Raw genomic sequence first — 23,834 nt, 5'->3', positions numbered from 1 at the left:
AATGGCTTGGTTTATCTTTGGAGGTGACATAACTTGGTGTGAATACGCCATCTGCTCTGCCTGGCGTGTCACTGCTGCAGCGGCCAGCTGGGCCGGGGCGAGTGTCAGGGCTTTGGCGTGGGGCTGAGGATGGGATGAGTCAGCTTTGCACCGACCAGCTCCGCAGCGAGCAGCAGCTCCCGACTGCCTGCTGGAGCGGCTCAAAGCACAGATCAATAGAAATAACTCCTTGTTTGGATAATCTCTTTCCATCTGTCTCTTACATCTATTGTTTATATTGTCTAGATTCAGCCTAATCACTAGCAAATACTGTCGTGATGACCTGTAAGATTCACTCTCCTCTAACCCTTCAGGTGTGTCTCATTCTTCACCCCCAAGAACGTGAGTGTTGCTTTTGATGAGGTTGAGATTTGCAGATTTAAGGCTTTAAGTAGCCCCTGCCTCCACAGACCTCTGCAACGCTGTCCCACAAATCCCAGCATCCAGCTACGTCACTGGCAGCTGAGCAAGAAGATGTGTTTTTTGGATAAATACCCCTTCCCCGTGGAGTGTCCTTGGCGGTGGAGGCTGTCCTGGTGTGGTTGATCTCAGAGTGAGGAACTGTGCTTTGCACCTTTCTCCTTGAGACCTGCTGCGACTGTGCATCAGATCTTTGGTATTTAAGTCATTTATAAAATCCCATTTGTTGAGGGTTTGCCTTTCTCTTAGGCTTTTCTGTTATTTAGTAGGTGTTTTATCTCTTCTACTGTGCCCAGAGGAATTTTGGTGCATCTGTGCTGTTGAGGAAGGGCTGGCATTAAGCAAAAATTTCTAGCTTTTTGATGATTGAGAAAGCAGGAGTAGAGGTGGGGGGAGAAATTGAAGCAGGATTTTGTGTTGGCCTGAAAAAGTGAAGAGAAGAATCCGTGCCAGACAAGAGCCAGATGGACAAAAGCCACGAGACAAATCTGAGCTCTGACAGCAGCAGCCTACCTGGCTCTGGCAGACCGAGCAGAAGACACTGTGTGGGCTGCGGGAGCCTCTGCAGCCCGTAAACTTAAGAGCAGTTTGCAAAACCAAAAAAAACCTCTTGCTTTTTGCATAACAGCTTTCACATGGAAGGAGCCTGAACGCTGTTGACGTGCAGCGAACGTTTCCTGTTTTTTCAGAAATAAGTTTTATAAGAATGTATTTTTCACAAATAAGTTTTATATTCTAGGTTTTATTTTTGCCCTTGGCGTAGCGCTGGTCCCACTGATTGCCTAAAAAGCCTGATTGTGTTACAGCCAGGTCTGATTTCCCTAGAACAATACCTGTGCCCCTCCTGCTTTCTCTTAACATCCCATAACCAGCTTCAAGTTCAGAGAGGTACAGTGTTAGGATAACGGTCAATAAATAGCAGACGTTTTACATTACTGAGGGCCTCATTCAGTCCTCAACAAAGAGCTGGACAAGTTCAGGGAGTTGTCTCTCATGGCCAGTGATGGAAACTCCTGTTGCTTGGGCTGTTCTCAGCGAGACTGGGCTACAACCTACTGTGGGAAATGACGGTGTGTGGAGAAGTGTGTGATTTAGGGTATGTAACGGGATGATCTAGAGGAAAGGCGTCCCTGCCCATGGCAGGGGGGTTGGAACTAGATGATCTTTAAGGTCCTTTCCAACCAAAACCATTCTGTGATTGTATGATTGTATGATTCTATGATTGACAAAGAGATACTTACCGGTGTAACTGTCTGCATAAAGCTACTTTCCAGGTTTAGGGAAAGCCTGTGTGCTGGTTTCAAAGGGACATCATTAATAATGATGTTATTAGCATCTAGTAAGTGTTGCTCATCTGCGTACTATTCAGACATTAAGTCATCAGCGTGTGACATGCTTCTGGCTAGGTTCCTCGTACCGCACAGGATTTGGGACAGGTCTCTCCTGTCTGTTCAGAAGTTGCCCAGAGCCAAAGGCAGGACGGTGGTTTGCTGGCAGGTCCCTGCTCCCAGCGTCTGGCCCACGGTCGCAGCGTCCTGCCACGGGGCCTTGCAGCAGCCATTAGCATCACTGCTGGACCAGGGCACCAGATGCATGACATGACCTCCATGGAAATTCAGCACTAACGGGCTCAGAAGATGGTTGAACTCTGGACTTATGCTTTGAACCGACCAATTTCTCTTTTCTTTCGGATTCCCTTATGCTATCACTTCACCCGTCCGATTCCCTCTCCCGTGGTGACTTGCCATGTTGCTTCCTTTGCTTTTCATCATGTGTCTTTAACCTTTTTGCTTCCAGGCCTTTTCCCTCTGCAGAAAGGGGAGTTTCCCAGGTCTAAGCAGGAACCTCCCTCGCCGTGCTCCCAGGGGAGCCCACATGGAGCAGCTCTCCCAGGCCAGGGCTGCTCGGTGCCTTCCTCAAACCTCACACCCCCTTGGACTATCCAAGCCCGAGACCCACTGACCACACTGGTGGAAAGGTCGGGTGGGAGAGCAAGGCATCAGATGTGCATGTGCTCCTACAGGTCACAAGGACTGAGGATGCTCTAGGTTTTCATGGCTAAGTAACACCCGTAGCTCTGTGGAGCTTCGGGTCCCAGCTCAGCCCGTGACACCGTGGCCAGGAGCCCTAGACTGACCCTGTCCCTTCTCTGTCCACTTCCAGCCGTCCAGGAGGAGAGGCAGCGGGGGAAGGACCGCAACGAGAACGAGGTGGAGTCAACAAGTAGCGCTAATGAGGACATGCCCGTGGAAAAGATCTTGGAAGCTGAACTCGCCGTGGAGCCAAAGACAGAGATGTACATTGACGTAAATATGGGCTTGACGCCGAGCTCGGTAAGGCACCTCTGCCCTTGGCCCCATCCCCAGCCCGGGCACGTGGGGTGGAAGGGATGGCTTGTGGGCCCTCAGGGTTGACCTAGCACGAATACAGCAGCGAGCCTAGGTCAGAGAGGGGTTATCTTATGGGAAAAGAAATAAGTGGAGCTCAGAAGTGCAACTTCTTAGCTCTGCTGTAGATGCCGTGTGTGAGCTTAGATGAAAGCAGGAGGAAAGCAAACCCCTCTGTCCCTGCGCAGCCGCCAGCACTGGGGCTTGTCCATCTCACTGCCATAGCAAATGAAGAGATACTGTAAGGGATAATTAGAAGGGTTCACAGAGAAGATTTTATTTTAGTTAACAGCCCTTAGTGCTAAAACGGAGGAAGATACTGCATGCTCTGAAGAGCTCAGAGTCCAATCAAGCCAATAAACAGTGGCTAAAGTGCAAAGAGGTAAGAGTTGTAAAATCGGAGTCTGGCTTTCCAGGTGCAGAATTATACAGCTGCGTGGCTGTAAGAAGAGAGAACCTGGAGAAGGTTGCTTTCAAGTTCCTTTCCCAAGCTTGCATTATAACTGGACCTGCTCGAAGCAGCCAAGCTCTGAGAGGACCTTGTGTAAACAAGAGATAGCTGACAGGGAAATAGGGAAAGAGTTTGAAGCTGTGACGAGGGAAAGTGTCTTGGTCCCTTTCCTAAGAGATTCCCTTATCAGCAGGCTCTAGCCTTGCTTAGAGAAAGCCTCCCTGCGACTGTGAGAGCCAGCCTACCCTCTGAAATTGTGTTTCTAGGATTGACCCTATGCAAAGCCCTTGTAAAGAGCCTTATTGCTGAGAAAGTACTTGCTGCCCAGTCCAGGCAGCATTTAGGGTGCAGACCCCATTCCTCAATAGCTCCCGTTGCCGTGAGATTAATGGGAATAGAGGAATGCCTCTAAAGGTAGGACTGCAACTGGGGCAACTAGTACAGCAGTAGGGTCAGGAGTGGGGCTGATTACCCCTGAGCCGTGGGATACTGAGGGGCTGGGAAGTCTCAAAGCAAAGAGATGGAGAAGGAGCGGAAAAAAAATGAATTGCCATGCACCATTGTGCGTTTGCTTTTGGGGCCGGGGTCAGCTGCACGTGTTTAATTTCTCATTTGCCGTACGGCGGCGGGCACACACCATCCCACGGCACGCTCCATTAGCAGGAGGGGACACCACCGCTGCAAGGTGTCATCAGGGCTGCGGTGGGTGTAAATTACCCCAGTACTGTGCTAGCTATTGCCAGGCTTGCTGCTGGGGAGGGGAGAGGCTGGAGCGGGGGCATCTCCTGCCTACCTAGCGGTCCTTCGGGGGGGCACAGAGGTACAGCTGGGGCTCTGAGCATGTGTGCTGGCTAAGCCCGGAGAGCAGGATCATATGCTGTCTGCGAGGTTGAAATGATGGAATGCAGCTATTTCTGGGAAGTAGAAGGACTCTGCAGTATTTATTTTCTGCTACAATAATACTTTATCTCTTTCTTCATTTGAGGCTTGGAGGATTGAGCAGGGGATGCATTATCTGTCAGGGCTTGACAGGAGATCTTGGAGTCAGGCTGCTCCTTGTAGGAGTCTACGTCTTGACTGCCTCTATGGGATGCTCTTTTTGGCCCTTACCTACAAGGACACTTCATGGCTGGCTTGCTAGGTGAGGCTTTTCAGTGCATAAGGCTTCCTGCTATGGACAGAGCCAGTTCCTCAGTGAAACAGTCCAGACGCAGGTACACGGCCAGGCGCTCCCCTGCACTGGAGAGCCCAGTTGCACCGTGCAGGCAGCGATGCCCTCCAGCCCCAGGGTCCCATCGCCATGAAGCTTCAAGGAGCTTTTTTTTGGAGGAGGCAGCTCAGCCGTGGTTAGCAAGGGGCTCGGAGAGGCTCTGACGGCTATCAAGATTAAAAATACTTCAGGGGAGTTGTAGCCAGCGTTGTGCTGACTTGAAAACAAACCCCAGAGAGCAAGCTGAAATAAATGGCTTCGTCTGGCACTGCGTCTCCTCAGCCTCTTGGAGCAAATTGAAAGCTGGTTCCTGCATAATTCAACACGCATTACTGTGAACAAGGATGTGTGTTGCATCTAAATAGAAGCAGGAGGCTTGTTGAAATGCCCTATTATTGTCAAGCGGCTTCTGTCGATGAGGTGACATTTGTAGCAGGTTTAGCAGATGTATGAGATCAGCAGCTCGCGGTGACGAGGCCACCGGATGCAGCGAGGGAAGACAGAGGAGCTGCCCTCCTCCCAGCCCTCCCCAGAGGGCCCGTGTGATGGAAAGGCAGACAGATTCAGTCCCTCATAGACACGGGGTAAAACACAAGCTGTTTCCTATTAACCTGGTACGTTGGGTCCTTTTATTTGTGTCCCTGCACCTCACTCCATCTGCATTGAACGCTGCCGGTGAGCTGGAGAGCTCCAGCGCTTGCAAGGACATCTCCCCTGGCCTGTGCCAGGCTGGGACAGAGGTGGCAGGGTGCTGTAGGAGTTAACACCCTCCTCTCCCAGCTGCTGTCGTGTCTGTGACTGTCACCTTGTGCCATGGTCCCCTGGCTGCTCTGAGAGCAGAGATCCCAACTCTGGTTGAGGCAGGTCCCTCTGCTTTGCCAGGCTGGCACTGCCACTGATTTCTTCTACCTAGGACAGTGTGGGACCCAACTGTGGGGCTTCAGCACAGTCCTCAGAGCTGGTAGAAGGGGAGGGCAGGGGGGCTGCAGCCCGTGAGCTGTTCCAGCAGCCCTGGTGTCTGAACACATTGCTGACGAAGCGTGCTGCTCTGAGGCTGAGTATGGGACCAGGGAGAGGACCTCTCTCCTGACACCTTGACTGACACCAGATAGGATGGGGTACATTCATGGTTTGAAGCCCATGATGGGGAAAGGGGAGTACAGTGGGGTGTGATCCTTGTGGGAGGCACAGACAGGACAGGGAAGGATGCTGAGCCAGGCAGAAAGCAGCTGAGACAGGGGGATCTGCCCCTGTAAATCTGCTCTCCTTCTGCCTTGGATGTAGGAGAATGTCAAAACTCAGCGTTTTGATGACCATCACTAGAACATTCACTTGAAGTAATCGCACCAGTAAGCCCCTGATAACAGCTCGTCAGCCGCTGCAAATAGCTGCTAATCGCGAGCGTGGCAAAGAGGATGAACCCCTTGGGAGGTTCCCACAAGCTCTAAATGAGCGTGGCTGCAAGATTCCTCTGTGCAGTGTGTCCCAGGAAGCCTCAAGACCCTGTGTGATCCCTGTCCCTTGGGAGCTGGGCACTGGCCGTACGCCCTGGTCGTACCTGTCCCTGGGCGGTACGATGGGGCGTGAGGATGGGTTTGCCTCTGCCCCATGGCCCCAGCAGCCATGAAGCTGGGCTCCTGCAATGTGAGCACCACCTCGGATGGGCTCCTGGCCACTGAAAGGCAAAGCCTGTAACTGAGAGGTGTTATCCCCGTTAGCTCTTAATTGGCCTTTGAGTGCCTGGTTTCAAGTCACCGTTTTCTGGAAGATGTCTCCAAGCTCCGGTCTTCCAGAAGGATCAGGTGCCTGTGTGTCCTTTCAGTCTGTCACACTCCGGCACCGTGCCCTTGCTATTTACTGCAGGAGGGGATTTGCTTACCGTGCATGGGGGGGTTTCTAGAACCGCTTTGCAGATCCCCAAGCTTTGGCAAAAACATCTAACTTTCCTAAAATACCCCTTTCATGGGGCTGTGCAGGCACTTGTTGGTTCGTGGGTCAGGTTCTGCTGGAGCATGGGGTCTACCGTAGGTCGTGTCCTGCTCCAGGGCATGCAGGGCTCCATCCCACCCCATGGGAGCTGGGATGCCTGGGCTCTCCACCTGGCTGCTCCAGCTTCCTCACCACACTCGGATGGCTTGACGTTGGTGATGTTCCTTTAGCCTGGGCCAAGGGTGTCCCTTCTCACCCTTTCTGCAAATGCCTCTGAATGCCGACGTTCCCCATGTTTCCAGTGAAAACCCTGCAGAGCTCCTCCTCAGACCCAGTTTAGTGTTTTCCTGTTGTCCAGAGGAGATCCCATCTTACCTCCCTCTCCCAGGGAAAAGCCCAGCCCCTGCTCACATCTCCCTCCCCAGGGAAGAGCCCCAGCTCCCTCGGAGCAAGGCTCCCCTGCCCTTGCACCCCTCGGGGAGCTGCTGGAGCCGGGCAGAGCAAGGAGGGACGATCCCCGTGCCGATGCTCCCCACTCCTCAGCTGCGCTGCTGAACGCAAGCCCGTTCCCATCCATCTCTGCATGCAACAGGTGAAAATACTTCGAAGGCGGGTGCCCCTGAGCTTGCCAGATGCTGGTTATTTTAAGCCTGGAGAATGGGAGACATTGGCCACTGAGGCAGAGTTTGTGTTTGCTGCCAGGGGACGGCGGAGGGGACCGGGCAGGGGTCCGGGAGGCAGGAGTGAGACACAGCAGCGTGGTCCTCATCTGCCCAGCCTGGGAGAGGGGTTTGTGGTAACACAGCCAGCTCAGGGTGAGGAGTGGCCTTGTCCTGCTGAAACAGAGACTTGCCGGAGGGAGAGGTTGTGCTGGTGTTCGTGTCTGCTCTGCCTCGGCCACGCTGAGTTCGCACGCCTTCCCCCTGCGACCCGGGGGTGAGGTAAACACTCCTCCTCCGATTTGGAAACTGCTCTTTTAAGGACATGGAAGAAAAATAATTGTACAGTCAAAGCTGCTAGATATTAGCAGGGATTACAGTGGGATATGTGGAGAGGCTCATACATCCCTGTCCAGAGAGGTAAACCCTATATACACGCCTGTACCAGCAAGGTCTGGCTTTGCTGGGGTTAGACAGTCTCTTCCAGTTCCTAATCACAAGCCCGTTTGAGCTGTTAGCAGTTCCTTTAAACAGGGATTTGGTGTGTTTAGGCTGACTGTCCTCCTTGAGAGCAGATGGTTTTTGTTACTGGATAATATTTCAAAGGAAAGGGTTTTGCTCTTTTTTTCTGTAATGCCTCCTCTGGTGCTGGTTTGTCGAGCTGGGAGCTGCTGGCACGGGGAACGTGCATGCTGCACGGGGCAGGAGCCTGCCCTTCCCTGGGCTGGAGCTGGTTTGGTTCATCAGTCCGTGTGATGGATATTGGGTCTCAACACTCTTGGTTCCTGTTTTGGAGCTTGCTAAAAAACCACTTAAAACCATGTGGTGGAGAAGCCAAGTCACCTCCTTTCCCTGTGATGGATAACATCCACTTCTGGGGTGCTCACGACATTGGGGTCCTTCCCAGCCTCTCCTCTTCTCCTTGCTCTGCCTTCTCCCAACCTTTCCATCTCTTTTTCTTGGCAGCCCAATGACCCGGTGACGAACATATGCCAGGCAGCAGACAAACAGCTCTTCACCCTGGTGGAGTGGGCCAAGAGGATCCCCCACTTTTCCGAGCTGCCCCTGGACGACCAGGTCATCTTGCTCAGAGCAGGTGAGTGGGAACCGTCCCTGCGTGGGCTCCAGCACGGGGCCGTAGGAGTGCCACATCTCACAGGTATTATGCTTAGATTTAGGTCCCGGCAACCTGAAAGCTGTTAACTGATTCTGAGTGATAACCTCTGATAATTCAATTGCTAAATAGGATTTAAAAAGCCCCAAGGGACACGTTGCTGAATGTGATCCAAAAAGTTGCACCAGCTGCCAATCAGCTGAAAAATGGCCCGGCTTCATCTCTGACGAGCGAGGCGCTCGGAGATGTGCGCTGGGTCGTTCAAACCAAGGGAGCTACACGCTGCCTTCCTCCCAAGCTGAGACTTGAAAGACCCAGTGGGCTTGGGACTCCACGAAATTTCATCAAACTGAAATGTTTGATCATAATTAAAACCAGAAAGGGGAGAAAAAGATATCAGCCTCCTTCTCCCACCCACCAAGATGAAAATAAAATTCTCTGGGCTTATTTTAAATTTCCTTGTGCGGCAGGGGGTCTGCAGGAACGGAGGCTTTGGGAGGTGAAAAGCAGTTAGCTGTAAAAAGGGTCTTCTCCCATCGAGTAAATTCAAGGCAGGTTATGCACGAAGACCAGGGAGGGCAAGAAATCAAAAGCAGAGCTCAACGAGGTTGCATTTTAGGCATGAAGCTCTTTGCATAGCTCCAGTCATCAGATAAGTGATTAAAAAGGCTTTGGCTTGACGCAGCGGAGAGTTTTGCTCCCTTAAACAAAGAGGAAGGCAAGTTGTCAGTGGGACACGTGAAGCTGCTTCCAGCAGGTGACAAACTCCATGTGAAGGGTGAGACTGCGAGAGGAATGAGGAGACCTTGATGGCTGGTGGTGGCACCCAGCTCTCCACTTGGCAATGAGAGAAACCAACCTTGGCTGCTTGAAGTAGTCAAGGGAGTTCAAAAGGATGGAGGAGTCTGGTGCAGAGCAGAGGTGCAGCCTCAGAGCTGGGCGAGCTGATGAGCTACCTGGAGTGAGCCAGTCTGTCAGCCAAACCCCAAGTAAGCCGGGGACTCCGAAGTCCCTGGTACTTTTAAAAGTTCCTCTTGTTTCCCCAAGATGCACTTTTGTAGGGAATTCAAGAGGGGAAGACCTTGCAGGGGTGTGTGCTTCTCTCTCTGTGCTCTTCTGGCCTTAAGTTAGTGGCCTCTGTAGACAAGACACTGCTGATCCACCTTGATGGCAGCATTCCTGGCTTCTTAGTGTAGAAAGTGTGTGCCCCAAAATAAATGCCCATGAAATTGGGCAGGAAGATGCTTTAAGAACCAAGTGCAAAGTATTCACTTCAACACAAAATGTAGGAACTGCCAGAAGTTCTCCGGTCCAAGGTCTGTCCAGGTTGCTTCAGGAGAAGGGGTAAGGGCTCCCGAGTAGGAAGATGATGGGATTGGTGTTTTCCTCTTCCCACCACACAAGCATTAGCTGCCATTCTGTTTAATAAGCCTGCCTGTAGCCCAAATGCATGAATCTTAATACTGTCAGCAATTTTTTATTGACTATCAACCAATGTAACTGCGTACCCTGGCCCTACATACAAATACCCAGTCCCTCGTGCAACCTCTCTGAAATCCTTGACCTCAACGGTTTCTGGGTGATTAAGTCACACCGTTTACTGGTGTAGGTTTTCCACTCTTCTTATATTACTGAAAGGAGATTTTTATAGTCACATTTCATCTAGTGGTTACAGCAGTATTCTGGGAATGGAGAATTTGGGGGTTTCATTCTTGCTGCAGACTTGGCCAAGTCCCATGCCCTCCCTGGACAGCTCCTCCTAGCCCCTTAGTGAAGGTGCTCTGCTGACTTTTCCGTGGGTGTGAGTATTGCCAGAGCTGGCTCAGGGCCCTCTCTGGGAAATACAAAAAGTGCATTTTTGAAGAGAGTCTCGAGCCTCTTGTGAGAGTGGATGAGCAGGGGAAGCATGTCTAGAAATCTCTGAGGGATTTCTGCAAATATCACAGGGAAGAACTGGATTCAGACAAAAAGCTGTCTTTTTCTTCTGTGAAATGGAAACAAAACCCACAAAAACAGTTCAAGGTTTTCCTTTCTCTTTAGAAGAAGGCTAATGAAAGCTGAACTGGAGATTTCCTGACGTGATGTCCTCTCCGTTGTGCTGGTGCTTGTTGTGACCAGCTCCAAGCTGACACCCTGGAGGGGCCACTCCACAGGGCAGGAGGAGAGAGGGCTGCAGACCCCATCACATCCCAGATCTCGTGGTGGCTCTAACCCCATGGCCATGAGCCAGGCTGAGCACCTGGAGCAGCTCCGATGGGCTCCCTGCTCCAAGCGTCTCTGTTGGGGCCTCAGATAACCTCGCCCAAGTCTTTTAACCAGTGGCTCTATCTATTATTGAGTGGGGAGAGCGGCCTGCTGAGAACAGCTGCCCATGAAATATTTAAGTATTAAAATTTAGCTAAGAGCGTCAGTCAGGTTCAGTCATGCATCCTCGAAGGCAAAGTGGAGTGGAGCACGCATCTTTGGAGGAGCGATGCTGGGTGGGCTGGCAGTGCCTTTCCTCTAATCCTGAATCATTTAAAAATCTTCCCTCTCTGAGCTTTTTTGGAGAAGGAAACGCAACTTTTTAAGCCTGTTTTCCCTGGGTTTTCTCATTTCCAAGCGTGCTGAGGCTGAGATGGCAATAACCTGATGTTTTCTCTGCATCGTGGCCAGCCTGGCAAAGGATGCTGAGCACTACATCTCTGCAGCTGCAGTCCATTTTATTGGGCTGCTGGGGAAACTTGGTAGTGGGATGGATTAACATGATGGTCACTGCGCTGCCAGGTGCCTTCCCTGCCCCAGAGGAGCCAAAGCATCCCCAGAGGCTGCAGCCACCTCGTTTGATGAGAAAGGAGTCACAAGAGTCAAATAAATCTGCTCTGCTTCTCCAGAGCAGAAATGGAAAACTCTTTGGGTAGACTTATTTGATCTCTAACTCAGACTTGCTGCCTGTGGTTATACCTACTTTTTCCTCTTTGCCTTTTTATCTTGTCAGCTCTTTGAGGATGCTCTGTGAAAGCACCAGGTAGAAACAGGTTCCCCATTTCAGCCAAAACATCCCAGCTCTAAATGGGAACAATTCAGCGGAAGGATGCGGGTGAATCCAGCACTCTGTAGCTGGAATAAGCCCAGCACAGATGTTGGTGGCACCCCGCAGCCTCACCGCTTTCACATAGTCTTGGCAGGCTGGAGGCTGGATTCGGCACCGCTGGGGCTGTGCGGAGCTGTGGCCGAGGGGTGTTGGGTGACGGCCGAGAGTCAGGGCAGGGTTGTGAAAGCTGGTGACATGGAGGGACGTTGAGCCAGCTCTGGTTTCTGTTGGTTGGAGCTGCGTGGAGGGGCTGTGTGTGGAGTAGCTGTGGGATGGCTGGTGGGAGGCACCCATGGCACCTTTCTGTGGGTCTGGCTCCAGGAGGTCCCCTTCAGCCACGGAGCACGGGTTCTGCAGGCTCCTGGTGCAGTCCCACCTCTTCTCCTCCGTCCTCCTTGGGTTTCACAGTGTTGCAATCCCTCTGCGAGTGCCAGGCCTCGCCCAGTAAATAGCCAAATAAATGTTCCCGTGACTGGGGTGGAAACATCCTGTGGCCACTTAGGAAAGAGTGAACTTTATTCCCTGTCAACATTTCTAATGGCACAACCCATCTCTGCAACAGTAGGTGAGTACAGCACACGTGGACCTTGTATTTATTCCAGTCAGTGAGAAAAGAAGTGTTTCTGTGGCAGGAGAGGAGGTGAGGGATGTTGTTGTATTGCTTTTTCAGCCTGAGGAAAAAAAATAAAATTAAATATCCTGACGTTTCTGGCCCCTGCCAAGCAGCCCCGTGTTCTGGACACCAGAACATTTTCAGGCCAGGTAAATCAGCCACGTGGTGAGTGTTGCAGAAGACCTGTCTTGTCTTACTGAAGATGCCTCTCCTCGTTGGAAGCCACCAAAATCTCCACCCTTCAATCTTCACAGCATTTCTTCTTGCTGTGGGTGTGTTTCAGGCATTCTTGAACTCCACAAGCTATGGATTTAAGAATTTGAAGAAGTGTTAAATTAGGAAGGGGAGCTGGAAGGTGGGTTGAGAGGTCGCATCAAACTTCACTTCCCCATTTGTCACTAGCTCAAACTGGTGTCCGGGCTCAGAGGATGTGTTTTCCTGTCTCCTGAAGTAGCATGTCCAGTAACTAATAAGTCAAAAGCTGATTTCCAAGCAGCTATGGAAAGCTGTTACTGGAGCAGTCATGGTTGTGGGACATCCCTGTAGAGCAGCAGATGAGAGGAGGGTAAATCCCTTCCAGTGTTTTTATGGCAGAAGTGACAAACCTGCAAGTGAGAGTTTTCATGGTCCCGATTTACACAGCTGAATAGCAGTGAATGAACTTCTGTGCCCCATTAAGGCCTGAAAATGAGCCCAATTAGCTGGTATAAAGCATTAATAGGTCTTTAACTGCTCAGAGGCACGGAGTATAAGGTCAGACAGGGAACACGGGGCTCCACACCCACCCGTAGGTTCACAGCGAGAGGAGCAGGGCAGAGAGCTGTTTGCTCTGGTGCCTGCAAGGTTTATAGAGGAAACTGCTTCCCTTATTAGCGTTATGTTTTTAGTGCATTTGTTCCTTAATGGTTTTTTCCTTCCCTGACATCCAAGAAAGGGTTGGCTTCCCCCTCCTTTCCCATGTCCAGCCATGTTACCCTAGCAAAGATGGTTCTTGAGCAGTTTCCTCCTCTCTTTTTAGCACCAGGGAGGTGATGTTGCTGATTCCCAAACCCACTCAGGACCCCATGGCTCTAACCTGCGGCCTTGGTTGTTTTCTCCTCCCCAGGGTGGAATGAGCTCCTAATCGCCTCCTTCTCCCACCGCTCCATAGCCGTGAAAGACGGGATCCTCTTAGCCACGGGGCTCCACGTGCACCGGAACAGCGCGCACAGTGCCGGCGTCGGGGCCATCTTCGACAGGTGGGCGGAGGGAGGGATGGACCGTGGGGGACACATCGCAGGCCACCCTGCCTAGACACCCTCATCTCTGTCTCCACACTGGTCTGCCTCCGTTCCCCACGTTTCAACATGCTTGAGGGGTCGGATGGAGACGGCGTTGGCACGTGGGCTTGTGGTCGGAGAGCCTGGGCTGAGGCGTGTCCATCCCATGGCGTGCGTGGAGATGTCGTGGTCCTGGCTGCAGGCAACAACGTTAAATCCCTCCTCTTAAACCTGCAGGAACCAACAGCCCGAGATAGTCAGGGAGAAGGCTGCCCAGTGCAAATCAAAGCCTCTTTCATGGGGTCCAGATGCCTTCTAACGTTACGAGGAGGCCGCTCCTTTATTTCTTTTCATCTTTAATTGGACCAAGACGTTGTTTTATTTTCGCAATGAAAAAGCACCAAAAATACCCAGCAGGTTCCACATGCGTATCCCGAGGGCTCTTTAATCTCATGCTTTGGGAAAGCATTTTAAAGCCAGACTTCCAGGGTGTTTGACCCACAGCGTGGCTCCAGACGCTGCTTAAATAGTGGCTGATTTCTCTGCCCGAGACTCATCTTGAGACGGCTTAGTTGAAACCAAATCACCTTTGCTGCTTTGCTTTGCAAGGAAATTGTTCTTCGGACCTGGGTGACATCATTTGTTTCCTGTGAGGTCATAAGTGCAGGATCTAACAAGGAAAACTGGGCAATCAGTGGAAAATATTTCAAGACCGGCACCTGCAGTAAGAGCAAAGGGAGTAATAAAAATTACCGGCAGAGGAAATTGCTTTTAGATACCTGTTGGGTTTTTTTTTATTATTATTTTTTATTTTTAGGCAGCTTTCTCAGGTGCCAAAGCCTCGCAGTGAATGCATGAAGCCAGTTTTTATGGTCCCTGTTGTATCTCACAGGAACTATTGATGTTCCTAATGAGCTATTTTTGATACAGGAGGAAAATGAGGGCATATCCTCAGCTGGTATGAGCGAGCCCTGTCCCATGACTTCATTAACCACGCACCGGAGGACCTCGCTCTGGGGCTGACACCTGGGTGTTTTTTCATTTCTTTTTAATGCTGACGCCTGTGATTTCTGTGTCCTTTGCAGAGTACTGACAGAACTCGTGTCAAAAATGCGAGACATGCAGATGGACAAGACAGAGCTAGGCTGCCTGCGAGCCATTGTCCTCTTCAACCCAGGTACATGCCGTTAGCTTCTCTCCAGTCCTCTCTTGACTGATGCTGTGTCCTTTTGGCTCCTTTTCTTACCTGTAGAGCTCCATCACAAATAACCGAGGGCACCCAACTCCCGAGGCAACCATGAAAGTCAAATTAAGTGTGTCTGCCACCTTACAAGCGTGTCCTTTGCAGGTCAGGGATGGATGTTGATCCATGCCCAGAGTTGCTTTCCAGGCTTCCCTTTCCAAGGGGTGTTTTGCCCTTCGTAGAGAGCAGCACGGTTTCACGGTCCAAAATATTCTCCGTGTAGGGCCCAGCCTTGGCCGGGACTTGGCTGCGACCATCCAAGGAGACGGCGAATGCTGCTTTTGGAGCTGAGTCCTGCTGATGGGCCGAGTTCTCTGCTGAGCTTGAGGGACTTTGGTTTGATAAACGTTACCTGGTCTTCCCATTTCCAGTTTTACAGCGACTCTGTAAAAAGAAAGTTCTGGTGCTTGAGGCAGTTGTCCCTGAATAGGAGCAGAAATGAATCTAGATATCCTTTAAGACAAAAGTATGGGCCACCCCTTCCCCTCCCTGCCCTCGCAGGAGCGTGGGTTGTGCCCAAGCATGGCTCTTTCTCTGGCCTTTCCCACCGAACCCAGGCCAGGACGTTTCAGCAGGGTTTATTGCTGTTTCTTGGGTTTGTTTTTCTGCTTGACTTTTCTCCTCCCCGCCCCACCCCTTGTAATCACCAGTAATTTATTGTCTGTAATTTGGGATTAGCCGTATATGGTAAAAGAAGGGGAATCTGGAGAGGTTCCCGTGGCGCATGTGCTTGGGGATATCGATTGCTTGACTGTCCCTTTCACCCTACTAAAAACAGCTCCTCGCCGTGTCGCGGGGGACCTGCCAGAGCGGGGGCTGTTCGTTTAGCCCTGCCGCGGTGCGTCGTGCTGGAGGGAGAAATCCCACAAGCCCAGGACTTAAACCCTTTAAATGAGGGTCTGTGACCACTGGGATGAGCCAAAACAGTTGGGGTACGAGGTGGAGTAAAACAAATCTGTAGTTCCAGGGCAAACCATTCAGGGCTTGAACGCTCCCCACGAGGTGTTAGGTACTGCCCCAGATTCCTGGGGTTCAGACCCCGCATCCACGCTCTGCCCTGGTCTGGGAGGGATGGAGGGGGCTGGGGGGTGCACAGGGGGGGTCCTTGCCTGCCTGGGAAGCCTGGAAGTTTTTGGGCTGATGGTCCTTCCGTTGCCTTTCAGACTCAAAAGGTCTCTCCAACCCGGCTGAAGTGGAAGCGTTGCGGGAGAAGGTGTACGCGTCGCTGGAGGCGTACTGCAAACACAAATACCCCGACCAGCCCGGGAGGTGAGTCGCTGCCCCAGCCCTGTCCTGCAGCCTCGCGCCCCTGCAGAGCCCCGTGCGGTGGGTGCGGGGTCCCTTCCACTTAGGGCTCTGTGTTCCCACGTCTTCTGGGAGCGAACAGTTCTCCGCAGAGAAACCCACTCGTTTCTACCTGCTTCAGCTGTGGACGGCCTTAGAAAATCCCCCTGTGAAGCGCAGGGAGGGCTGTGTTCCCGTGCCAGTAAATGCAGCGCAGCCAGGACAAGGTCTGGCTGTGACGGTGGTGCTGAGACCTGAGCAGCCCCCGCTCCTGCGGCCGCAGCAGTGGGATGAGCACAGGGGGGAAGGGGTATCATTTCCCTTTTGGCAACCACAGAGAGCAAACCGCAGCGAAAATAAGACGCACACGGAGTTAATTTTCAGTGGCAGATGAGCATCATTGCTGGGAAGTGAAAGCCTCAATTGATGCTCTTTTCTCCCCTCCCCGCCTCCCCCAATCCAGCTGGGAATGGGAGGGGGAATTAGGAATGCTTTCCTGGACCGCTCCGGAGCTGAGTGGGCGCATTTTCCCAGTTACAGCCTGAAGCTGGCAACTGCCAGTTAAGTTACTGACAGTCATTTGAGAAACCAAGTGAAGCTCTGGAAACTGCTGCTGGTGTGTGTCGCTGCTGGGGCGTGAATATTGGGAAAAAAACAGCCCAAGCAACTGGGATTTGCATCTCACCTGCATTCCCGGTCTTGTGGGTCTGGATGGTTAAAAAAATAAAGGATGCTCTTACAGCGGTGAATGCAGCGGGCAGGTCACACCCTCAGAAGTAATATTGGACTTATTTCCCCTCACACTTTGGGTACCGATGTGCTGGCAGATGGAAAAAGACTCATTGTTAAGGGGCTTCTTGAATGTTCATGGTTGGCTTGTGGTGGGGAGGGTGAGGAGGAAGGTACCGTTGGGTGTGTTTGACTTGGCGGTGAGGAGGGGAGGGAGGGATGAGCGCAGTGCACAGAGCAGGGGTGGTTACCTCTCCTCCCCTGGGTGGTTTGCATGGACCCCAGGCCAACTCTCACGCCGACTCCTCTTCCAACAAGCATTATTAAATTGCAGTTCCTAAGCAAATCCAGACCCAGAGCCTGGACTTTGGCTGTTCTGGTGTTTCAGGAGAGCTCTGCTCCCGTGGGGCTCACAACGAGCAGCTGGCACGGGGAGAGCTGCCTCGGGGAGCGTGGCCAGCAGCTCTCCTGGGTTATTCCCCCGGTGGGATGAGCTCTTTGCTTCACACAGGCTCCCAGTGTCGGCAGCCGGGTTGTGCTGCCCTGGCACGTCCGGGGTGGGGCTGGGCAGGGGGCTGGCGTGGAGACAGCCCTGTTCTTCATCCACCAAACCACGGTGAAGCCGCTGTGCATGACTGAGCAAAGTGGCTGAGCCACCAGTCAGAATCTGTTCCCCAGGGCTCTACCTCAATGATCAGCGCTGTGTAAGGGAGCGTTCTAGGTCTGGTAGCTGCACCAGGGGCTCTGGAGTTTGGTCTCTCACTGGCTTTGAATGACCTTGGGCTGGGGACCTCCTCGTGTGGTTCTCACACCCTGCTTTGGTGACCTTAAAGGGTTTTGCATGCTCAGGGCTGTCGTGAGAGCCGTGACTGGGCATTGCTGACCTTCCTGCATCTCTCGTGCGGTGCAGGGCAATGGTGCAATAAGCCCAGGTGGCTCGGGAGGGTTAACTCGTGGGCTGGGAGTCCGGAGTTGCACAAGAGCTAAACAAAGCTCTCGGGAGCGCTCTCCATCCTCCCGGTCTCATGGCACGATGCGATCACCATCTGGGGCTGGAAACAAGTTCTTCCTGTGGTTGAGCAAACGCTCGGTCGAGCCGGTGGCGGGCACCCTCCCCTGCTCCACGCTGCGCCGAGCGCTTGGCTGCCCCACCGCTTCACGTGCCCTTCGGTGCCTGACTTTAGCCTCGTCCCCGGCCTTTGGGAGCTTGTGAGCACCATGTAAACACCAAAAAGGAACTTCTCTGCAGCAGTGAGACGGAGGGAGGGTAGGAAAAACCGAGCCCTGCTCCCCCTGTGCCAGCCCCTGCTCCTCTCCAGGAGGGCACGGTGTGTATGTGACCCCGAGCAGCTGCAGGGAATCGGGGCTGTTTTCTCCCCTCCCCTGGCACATTGTGCTGCGGGCTGGTTATCTCACAGTTAAACATATCCCAGGGCTGGAGCCATCATCTGGTTTGGTTTAAAGTGAAACTTCCTGAATGGGATGGTAGGACTGATTTGTTTTTCCTGGCTCCGCTCCCACCGTTCTCGCCAGCTCAGCAAAAAAAAAAAGAATAGGGAGAGAGAAGTGTGCACGCATGTATAATATCTGTATGTTTATGCATGTCTCTCTATGTGTGTGTTTTCTAGAAAGTCCCCTTCTCCCTGGGCTGGTTCCGGCCTTTGCTTATGTTCAAGCCCTGATTGTGCAGCAGTAAAAACAAATAAACACGCTCCCGGCCGTGAAAGGGCCTTGTCCCCGTTCTGAGAGCAGGGAGGTGACGTCCTGGGGCTCGGGCAGGCAGGGTGGGGGCACCCCAGGGTGGCACCGGCGGGGCTCTGGAGCTAGTGGCAAAGGGCTTTTGTTCGGCCGGGGTTCGGCGGAGCCCGGCACTGGGCAGGGAGAAGGGGAGCACCCCGTGTCCCGGCTGGTTTGCAGCACTGCTTCCAGCTTGTGCGCCAAAGTCCTTGTCTCCTTTCATTGGTGTCACCCCTGGGACGCCTCCAGCCCGGCTCTCAGCCAGGTTCCTGCCACGCCAGCAGCCCCCAGGGCTTGGCAGCAAGGAGCAGCCCGGGTACCCGGATGATGCCCGGTGCCTGCAGGGAAGGGGCATCACCGAGAGAAGTGCTGGATGACCCGACACAGCATCACCTCCATCCCCTCCTCGGCTCCTTGCTGTTCTCCCTGACCAAAGACCATGCTGCTGAAGCTGCTGGCACCACTGCCTGCAGCAGGGCTGGCCCCGCAGTGCCTCCTCCCATGCCTGTGGTGTGGGGAACCCGCAGCATCTCGCGGTGCTCGCTGTACGGTATCACAGATGCTGTACGGTATCACAGATGCATGAAGCCAGTGGTGCACCCCAGTCCGTTTTACTCTTCCAGCTCAGCTGTCAGGTGTTTGTTGTGAATATCCACCATGGCTGCCTGATCTTCAAGGCTGGGGACATCACTAAGGATTTCTCTCCCCAGCTCTGGTGTAGCCCCATGACTTTGGTAGCAAAGAGGTCGTGTCTGACTCCCAGCCCTTCTGAGCAGGAGCGGCCCCAGAAGCTTTGGGGGGTCAGGGCAGAAGCGGGGCTGCCGGTGGGATGTCTGACCATGTCGTGTCTCCTGCCCCCAGGTTCGCAAAGCTCCTGCTCCGTCTCCCAGCCCTCCGGTCCATCGGCCTGAAATGCCTGGAGCACCTCTTCTTCTTCAAGCTAATAGGCGACACGCCGATCGACACCTTCTTGATGGAAATGCTGGAAGCGCCCCATCAAATGACTTAGAGAACTGCTGCTGGGTCCGTCCCTCGCCCGGCTGGGGTCTCGCGGGGCCCCTTCCTCTGCTTTCCTCCGCCGCTGCCCCAGCCCGTCCCTCCCTCCTCTCCCCAGCGCTGGAGGCACCGTCTGATCCGGGATGACCCCCTGCCGTCCTCGCCTCCTCGCCGCCTTCGCCCTTGTCCGTTTCGCTGTCACTGCTGCATCTCAAGACCTGCTCGCTGGTTCCCTGCGCTAGATGTAGAGAGGTGGGAGCGGAGAGAGCTTGTCACCCGCCGCCCCGGCCCCCGCCGTGCCGTGAGTTTCAGGGCTTGGCATTGCCCTGCGTGCGTGCCACGGCCAGCGGTGATTGCCCCGGGGCAGGACGGGGATGGGGACAGGACGGTCCCAGCCCTTGGGGCAGTGGGGTTTGGACAGGCCGAGGGGAGTGGTTGAACTTGCTGGATTGCAGCTGGCTATTTTCAGAGGATGGAGTTTTTGAAAAAAAAAGAGAAGAGGAAGAAAAAAAAAAAAATTTCTATTTTTGGTTTCTAACTATTATTAGTAGTCTCGGTAGTTACTTCACGGAGGGAGAGGCGGGCTGGAGGCGGCCCGGCCCATGCCCCGCACATGAGTCACCCGTGGCTGCGCAGAGCCTTCTCCTTGCAGTTAGAAGCAGAGGATTTGGGATTGAGCTTTATCCCCCCCTCAAATAACGAGGCAACTGGTGGCACGAGGAGCCGGGGTGCCCTCTGTACATCAGTGCAGAGGGTCCCATGCGCAGCAGCACCTGAAAAATCCCCGTTGCCATCCTGGAGAGCAGCCGGGCACCGCTGCTCTTCCCAAAGATGCCTCTGTGCTGGGTGTGGAGCTGCCCACGCAGACACGGGCCGGCTGGAGCTCTTGCTTTAAGGCTGCCAGGGACTTGACATCGCCCTTCCCCAGCTCGCGGGGTCTTGCTGGACCCCTGCCCTCAGCATCCCTGCACGGCCCCGCTTGCGAGGCTCCATCCAGCCCATCCTGCCAGGCCCACGCTGTATTTCAAGGGCTGGTGCGTTGGCAATCTGTCGTCTTGGTTTTTTTGGTCCTGACCTGGTTCAGTGAGGCTGGAGGGGCATTTCCAGCTGATGGGGTGGGCTTGGCTGAATGCCCCCTCTGTGCCCACATTGTGGGTACGCAGCAGCCCTGGGTCCGGGCAGGCGTTTCCCCACGGCCAGCAGTGCCCGAGCCCTCGCCCTTGCCTCGCGCTGAGGTTTCGGCTGGCCCAGGAGGCTGATGGTGTTGATTCAGCACCTGCGGTGCAAAACACTGCAAGGCAACAATTAGTGGGAGTGCTTGGCCAGGCTGGTAATTGTGGCTGTTAATTAGCGGTGTGGCAAAGACAGGGCTCCCCCTCGCCTGGCTCTGCCCCGTGGGGGCTGAGAGGTCCCGGCTGGGTGGGGGACGCAGCAGCAGCCCTGGCATCCCCGGCCTGTCTGAGAGCATCAAAAGCACGTTGGCTTTGGCACGGTCCTTCCCTTGAACCTTGGTGTGACATCAGAGAGATGTACAGGTTTTGGGGGATTAGGGACACGTCCCAGGAACATGTCCACACCCCACAGGACGGGATTCCCCGGGGAGTGCATGGGGAGAGGGGCTCAGCCAGGCAGCGGTTCCCCTTCCCCTCCCTGTTGCACCTTCATCAGGTGTCTCCAGAGCCCCACTGCAAGAATGAGTTAAAAAAAAAAGTAGAGCAAGCAACGAGGGATGTTGGGGAGGGTTTTCCCCCCTTGGCAGGACAGCTTGTCCCAAACACACCGTGGGGCAGATGCTCAGAGCCAAGAACGAGGTACCTGCACATGGCCTCGGGCCAAGGGCTTCCCCACCGCTTTCATGTCTTCTGTGCTTTAAAATGACAAGGCATTAGGTCCCCAAGGTATTTCTTTCTCTTCTTTCTCCCCGCGGGTTGTAGCTGGTTCTTCAACGGGCTGTTTGGTGCCTGGAGGGGGCTGGAGCAGTGCCCACCAGCTCCCACCGCTTTTTGAGGGGACTCAGTTGTCACCCGCCTGTCCTCATCCCGCCTGGCAGCTCGAATCCCCGGCTCCATCCCCTGCAGTTAACCAGGCCGGCTCATTGCTGAAGAAATACTCAGGATTTCAGGTCATAACTTTCCCTTGGGCTGGCCTGAAGTGGCAAATCCACAGAGGCAGGGAAAGCGTTCTGGCTGTGTTTCTCCAGCAGCCTGCATGCCGCCGAAAATATTATTAAACAGCTTCACCCCGCAAGAATTTGCCAAGAAAACTAGGCAAGAGAAACGGAATACGCGCAGGGTGCCAGTAAACACGAGCAGGCTGTTCCTTGGCAGCGTCAGGCTGGCGCAGCCCCGCGGGGGGCTCCCAGCCAGCCGGCGCGGAGCTCAGCCCGAGCCAAAGCAGCCCCTGGCAGCCCCCGGCCCAGCTCTTGCCGGTGGAAAGGAGCCTGGTGCTCGCTTGCTGGAGGGGATGAGGCTGCCGTGTGAAAGGGGCGGTGGACGTGGCACTAGAGTAAACCCGCTGTCCTTCTCCGTTGGGTGGAACCACTTTTCTCCTGATGGATGGCTTGGAAGGGGCTGTTTGGGGCTGGGGGCTGAGCTGCGGTGGCTTGTGCTGAAACCCTGGGCACAGCCGGGCTGCAGAGCAGGAGCTTCTGTCCCATCCTATCCCACATGCCATGCTGTGCCATCCCAGCCCATCCCATGTGATCCCATGCCATCCCATCCCATCCCAACCCATCCCAACCCATCCCATCCCATCTCAACTCATCTCATCCCATCCCATCCCATCCCATGTGATCTCATGCCATGCCATCCCATCTCATCCCAACCCATCCCAACCCATCCCATCCCATCTCATCCCATGCCATCCCATCCCATCTCATCCCAACCCATGCCATCCCATCCCATGCCATCCCATCCCATGCCATCCCATCCCATGCCATCCCATGCCATCCCATCCCATCCCAGTTAGCATTTGACACAATAAAAATAAAATGCCACGTGCAAGGGGGTGTCCTCAGCAAACAGCGTGGTGCAAAGGAGAAGGCTCTGCAGGCCCGGGGCTCTCGGTCAGGATGCGTGTCTCCGTGCCTCAGTTTCCCTGCTGAAGCAGCACATGGCCTCCACTCTGAGGAGGGTTTTGGGGACAGGCTGAGCGTTGTTCCTGGGTTTTCTGTTTTCGGGAGGTGTCAAGGGAGCCCGCGCGTTGCTGTAACTCAGCGTGACTCTTGCTTTCAGTAGGACCCTTGTGTTCCCCCAGCAGCCACACCGGGCATTTCGGGTTGCCGGTGGGTCCTGGACACGTGTGATCAACCCGCAGAGCCTGGCCCCCAGCCCGCCCCACCATCACCAGCCCAGCCCTCCCCATCGGCAGGAAAAGCTTTTGTGTGTCTGGTAACATCTGCCACAGCAGCCTTAAAGCAACGTGCTTGTGCATGAGTTTGAGTCTTTTATTTGTATTCTTTTTCACTTTTGGCTTTTTTTTTTTTTTTGGTCATCATAATAATTATAAATATACCACGTGCTTGTTTGAAGAGGTGAGACATGGGTAAAAGGAAAAAAAAAAAAAGGCACATTATTCACTAGAGAGGTAGGACTTTCGTTTAACCAGATCTTAGCGCTCATGAAAAAATCTGGTTTGATTAGGGTGATCTATGTTTTAATTATATTTTTTTTTTAATTCCTTTTTGTTGGTGGGACAATCTTTAATTTTCTAAAGATAGCACAACCATCAGCTGTTCAGCCACCCGCCTGCCACCCAAGCCCTAACCCCAACCCGAGCCGAATCCATCGCCGTCCCCGGGAGGATGCTGCGGCTCCCTGAGGTGGCGGGGGGTGGCTCAGGAGCTGACGCTGTCCCCATCAGTGCCGAGCGTGCATGAGCTGGTTTAGGTTGATCCATATGTGCGTGTGTATACATGTATGTACTGTAGATATATACACTGTATAAATATCCTCACTCACATATACATATATTATAACCGTAGCAATTACAGACTTTTTGTGGGTTGTTTTTAAGTAGATTCTTTTTTTCCTATTTTTTCCCTTGCCTTTTTTTTTTTTTGTTGCTTCATGTAAGCGAGTCCATCGTATCTGAAGCCCTTCCCGAATTGGCAGATGCCAAATCTGGATCTTTATTCCTCGAGACAAAGGAAATGCATCTATTTTAAGATGCCTTTTTTGTTTTGGTTTGTTTTTTTCTTTGTTTGTTTGTTTGCTTTTTTGTTTTTCTTTCGAGCAGCAGGTGGTTTTGAGTAAAAATAGCTTTAGCAATTCCCAATACTTAGTGATGGATGCCTTGGCTATGGGATGCATAGCTAAAAAATAAAATACATTAAAATTTAGAATGACAAAAAAAAAAAAAAAAGATAAAAGATAAGGAAAAATATCTAAAGCATCAATAAAGTTAAAATCTATTTTTGTACAAATGTAATTTTATCCCTTACGTATTCTTGGATATTTTCTTTTTTGGATTGTTTTGTTTCTTCTACAGAGATTGTTATAAACTCTCTCTATTTTTTTTCCTCTCTTTCTCTCTCTAAGTGTTCAGCCACAGGGACGGGGATCTGGAGAAGAGGGAGAAACTTTTGACCGTGTTTTAAAGGCTTTATATGAAATCTCTTTTGAAATAATTTTTTTGAATGAGCTTTTTATTTTTTTCCCCCACTTCCAAAATCTTTTTCTGGGGGCGGGAGG

General features: G+C 53.0%; 1 protein-coding gene across 2 annotated transcripts in view; it reads left to right on the top strand.

Moving 5' to 3' along the window:
- RXRA (retinoid X receptor alpha) overlaps positions 1-23,505 on the top strand; it is a 108,273-nt gene extending 84,768 nt beyond the window's left edge. For both annotated transcript variants that reach the window (XM_068414243.1, XM_068414244.1), the window contains 6 exons: positions 2,623-2,792; positions 8,062-8,191; positions 13,001-13,133; positions 14,240-14,331; positions 15,561-15,666; positions 19,009-23,505. In XM_068414243.1, the coding sequence (XP_068270344.1) occupies positions 2,623-2,792; positions 8,062-8,191; positions 13,001-13,133; positions 14,240-14,331; positions 15,561-15,666; positions 19,009-19,156 (779 nt within the window). In that variant the 3' untranslated portion in view covers positions 19,157-23,505. The remainder of the gene's footprint in view (positions 1-2,622; positions 2,793-8,061; positions 8,192-13,000; positions 13,134-14,239; positions 14,332-15,560; positions 15,667-19,008) is intronic.
- Positions 23,506-23,834: the final 329 nt, after the last annotated feature.

This window comes from Nyctibius grandis, chromosome 16 (assembly GCF_013368605.1).
Source record: "Nyctibius grandis isolate bNycGra1 chromosome 16, bNycGra1.pri, whole genome shotgun sequence".
Lineage (NCBI taxonomy): Eukaryota > Metazoa > Chordata > Aves > Nyctibiiformes > Nyctibiidae > Nyctibius > Nyctibius grandis.
The sequence above is the reverse complement of the archived record's forward strand: the minus strand, read 5'-3'. Positions and strand labels throughout refer to the sequence as shown.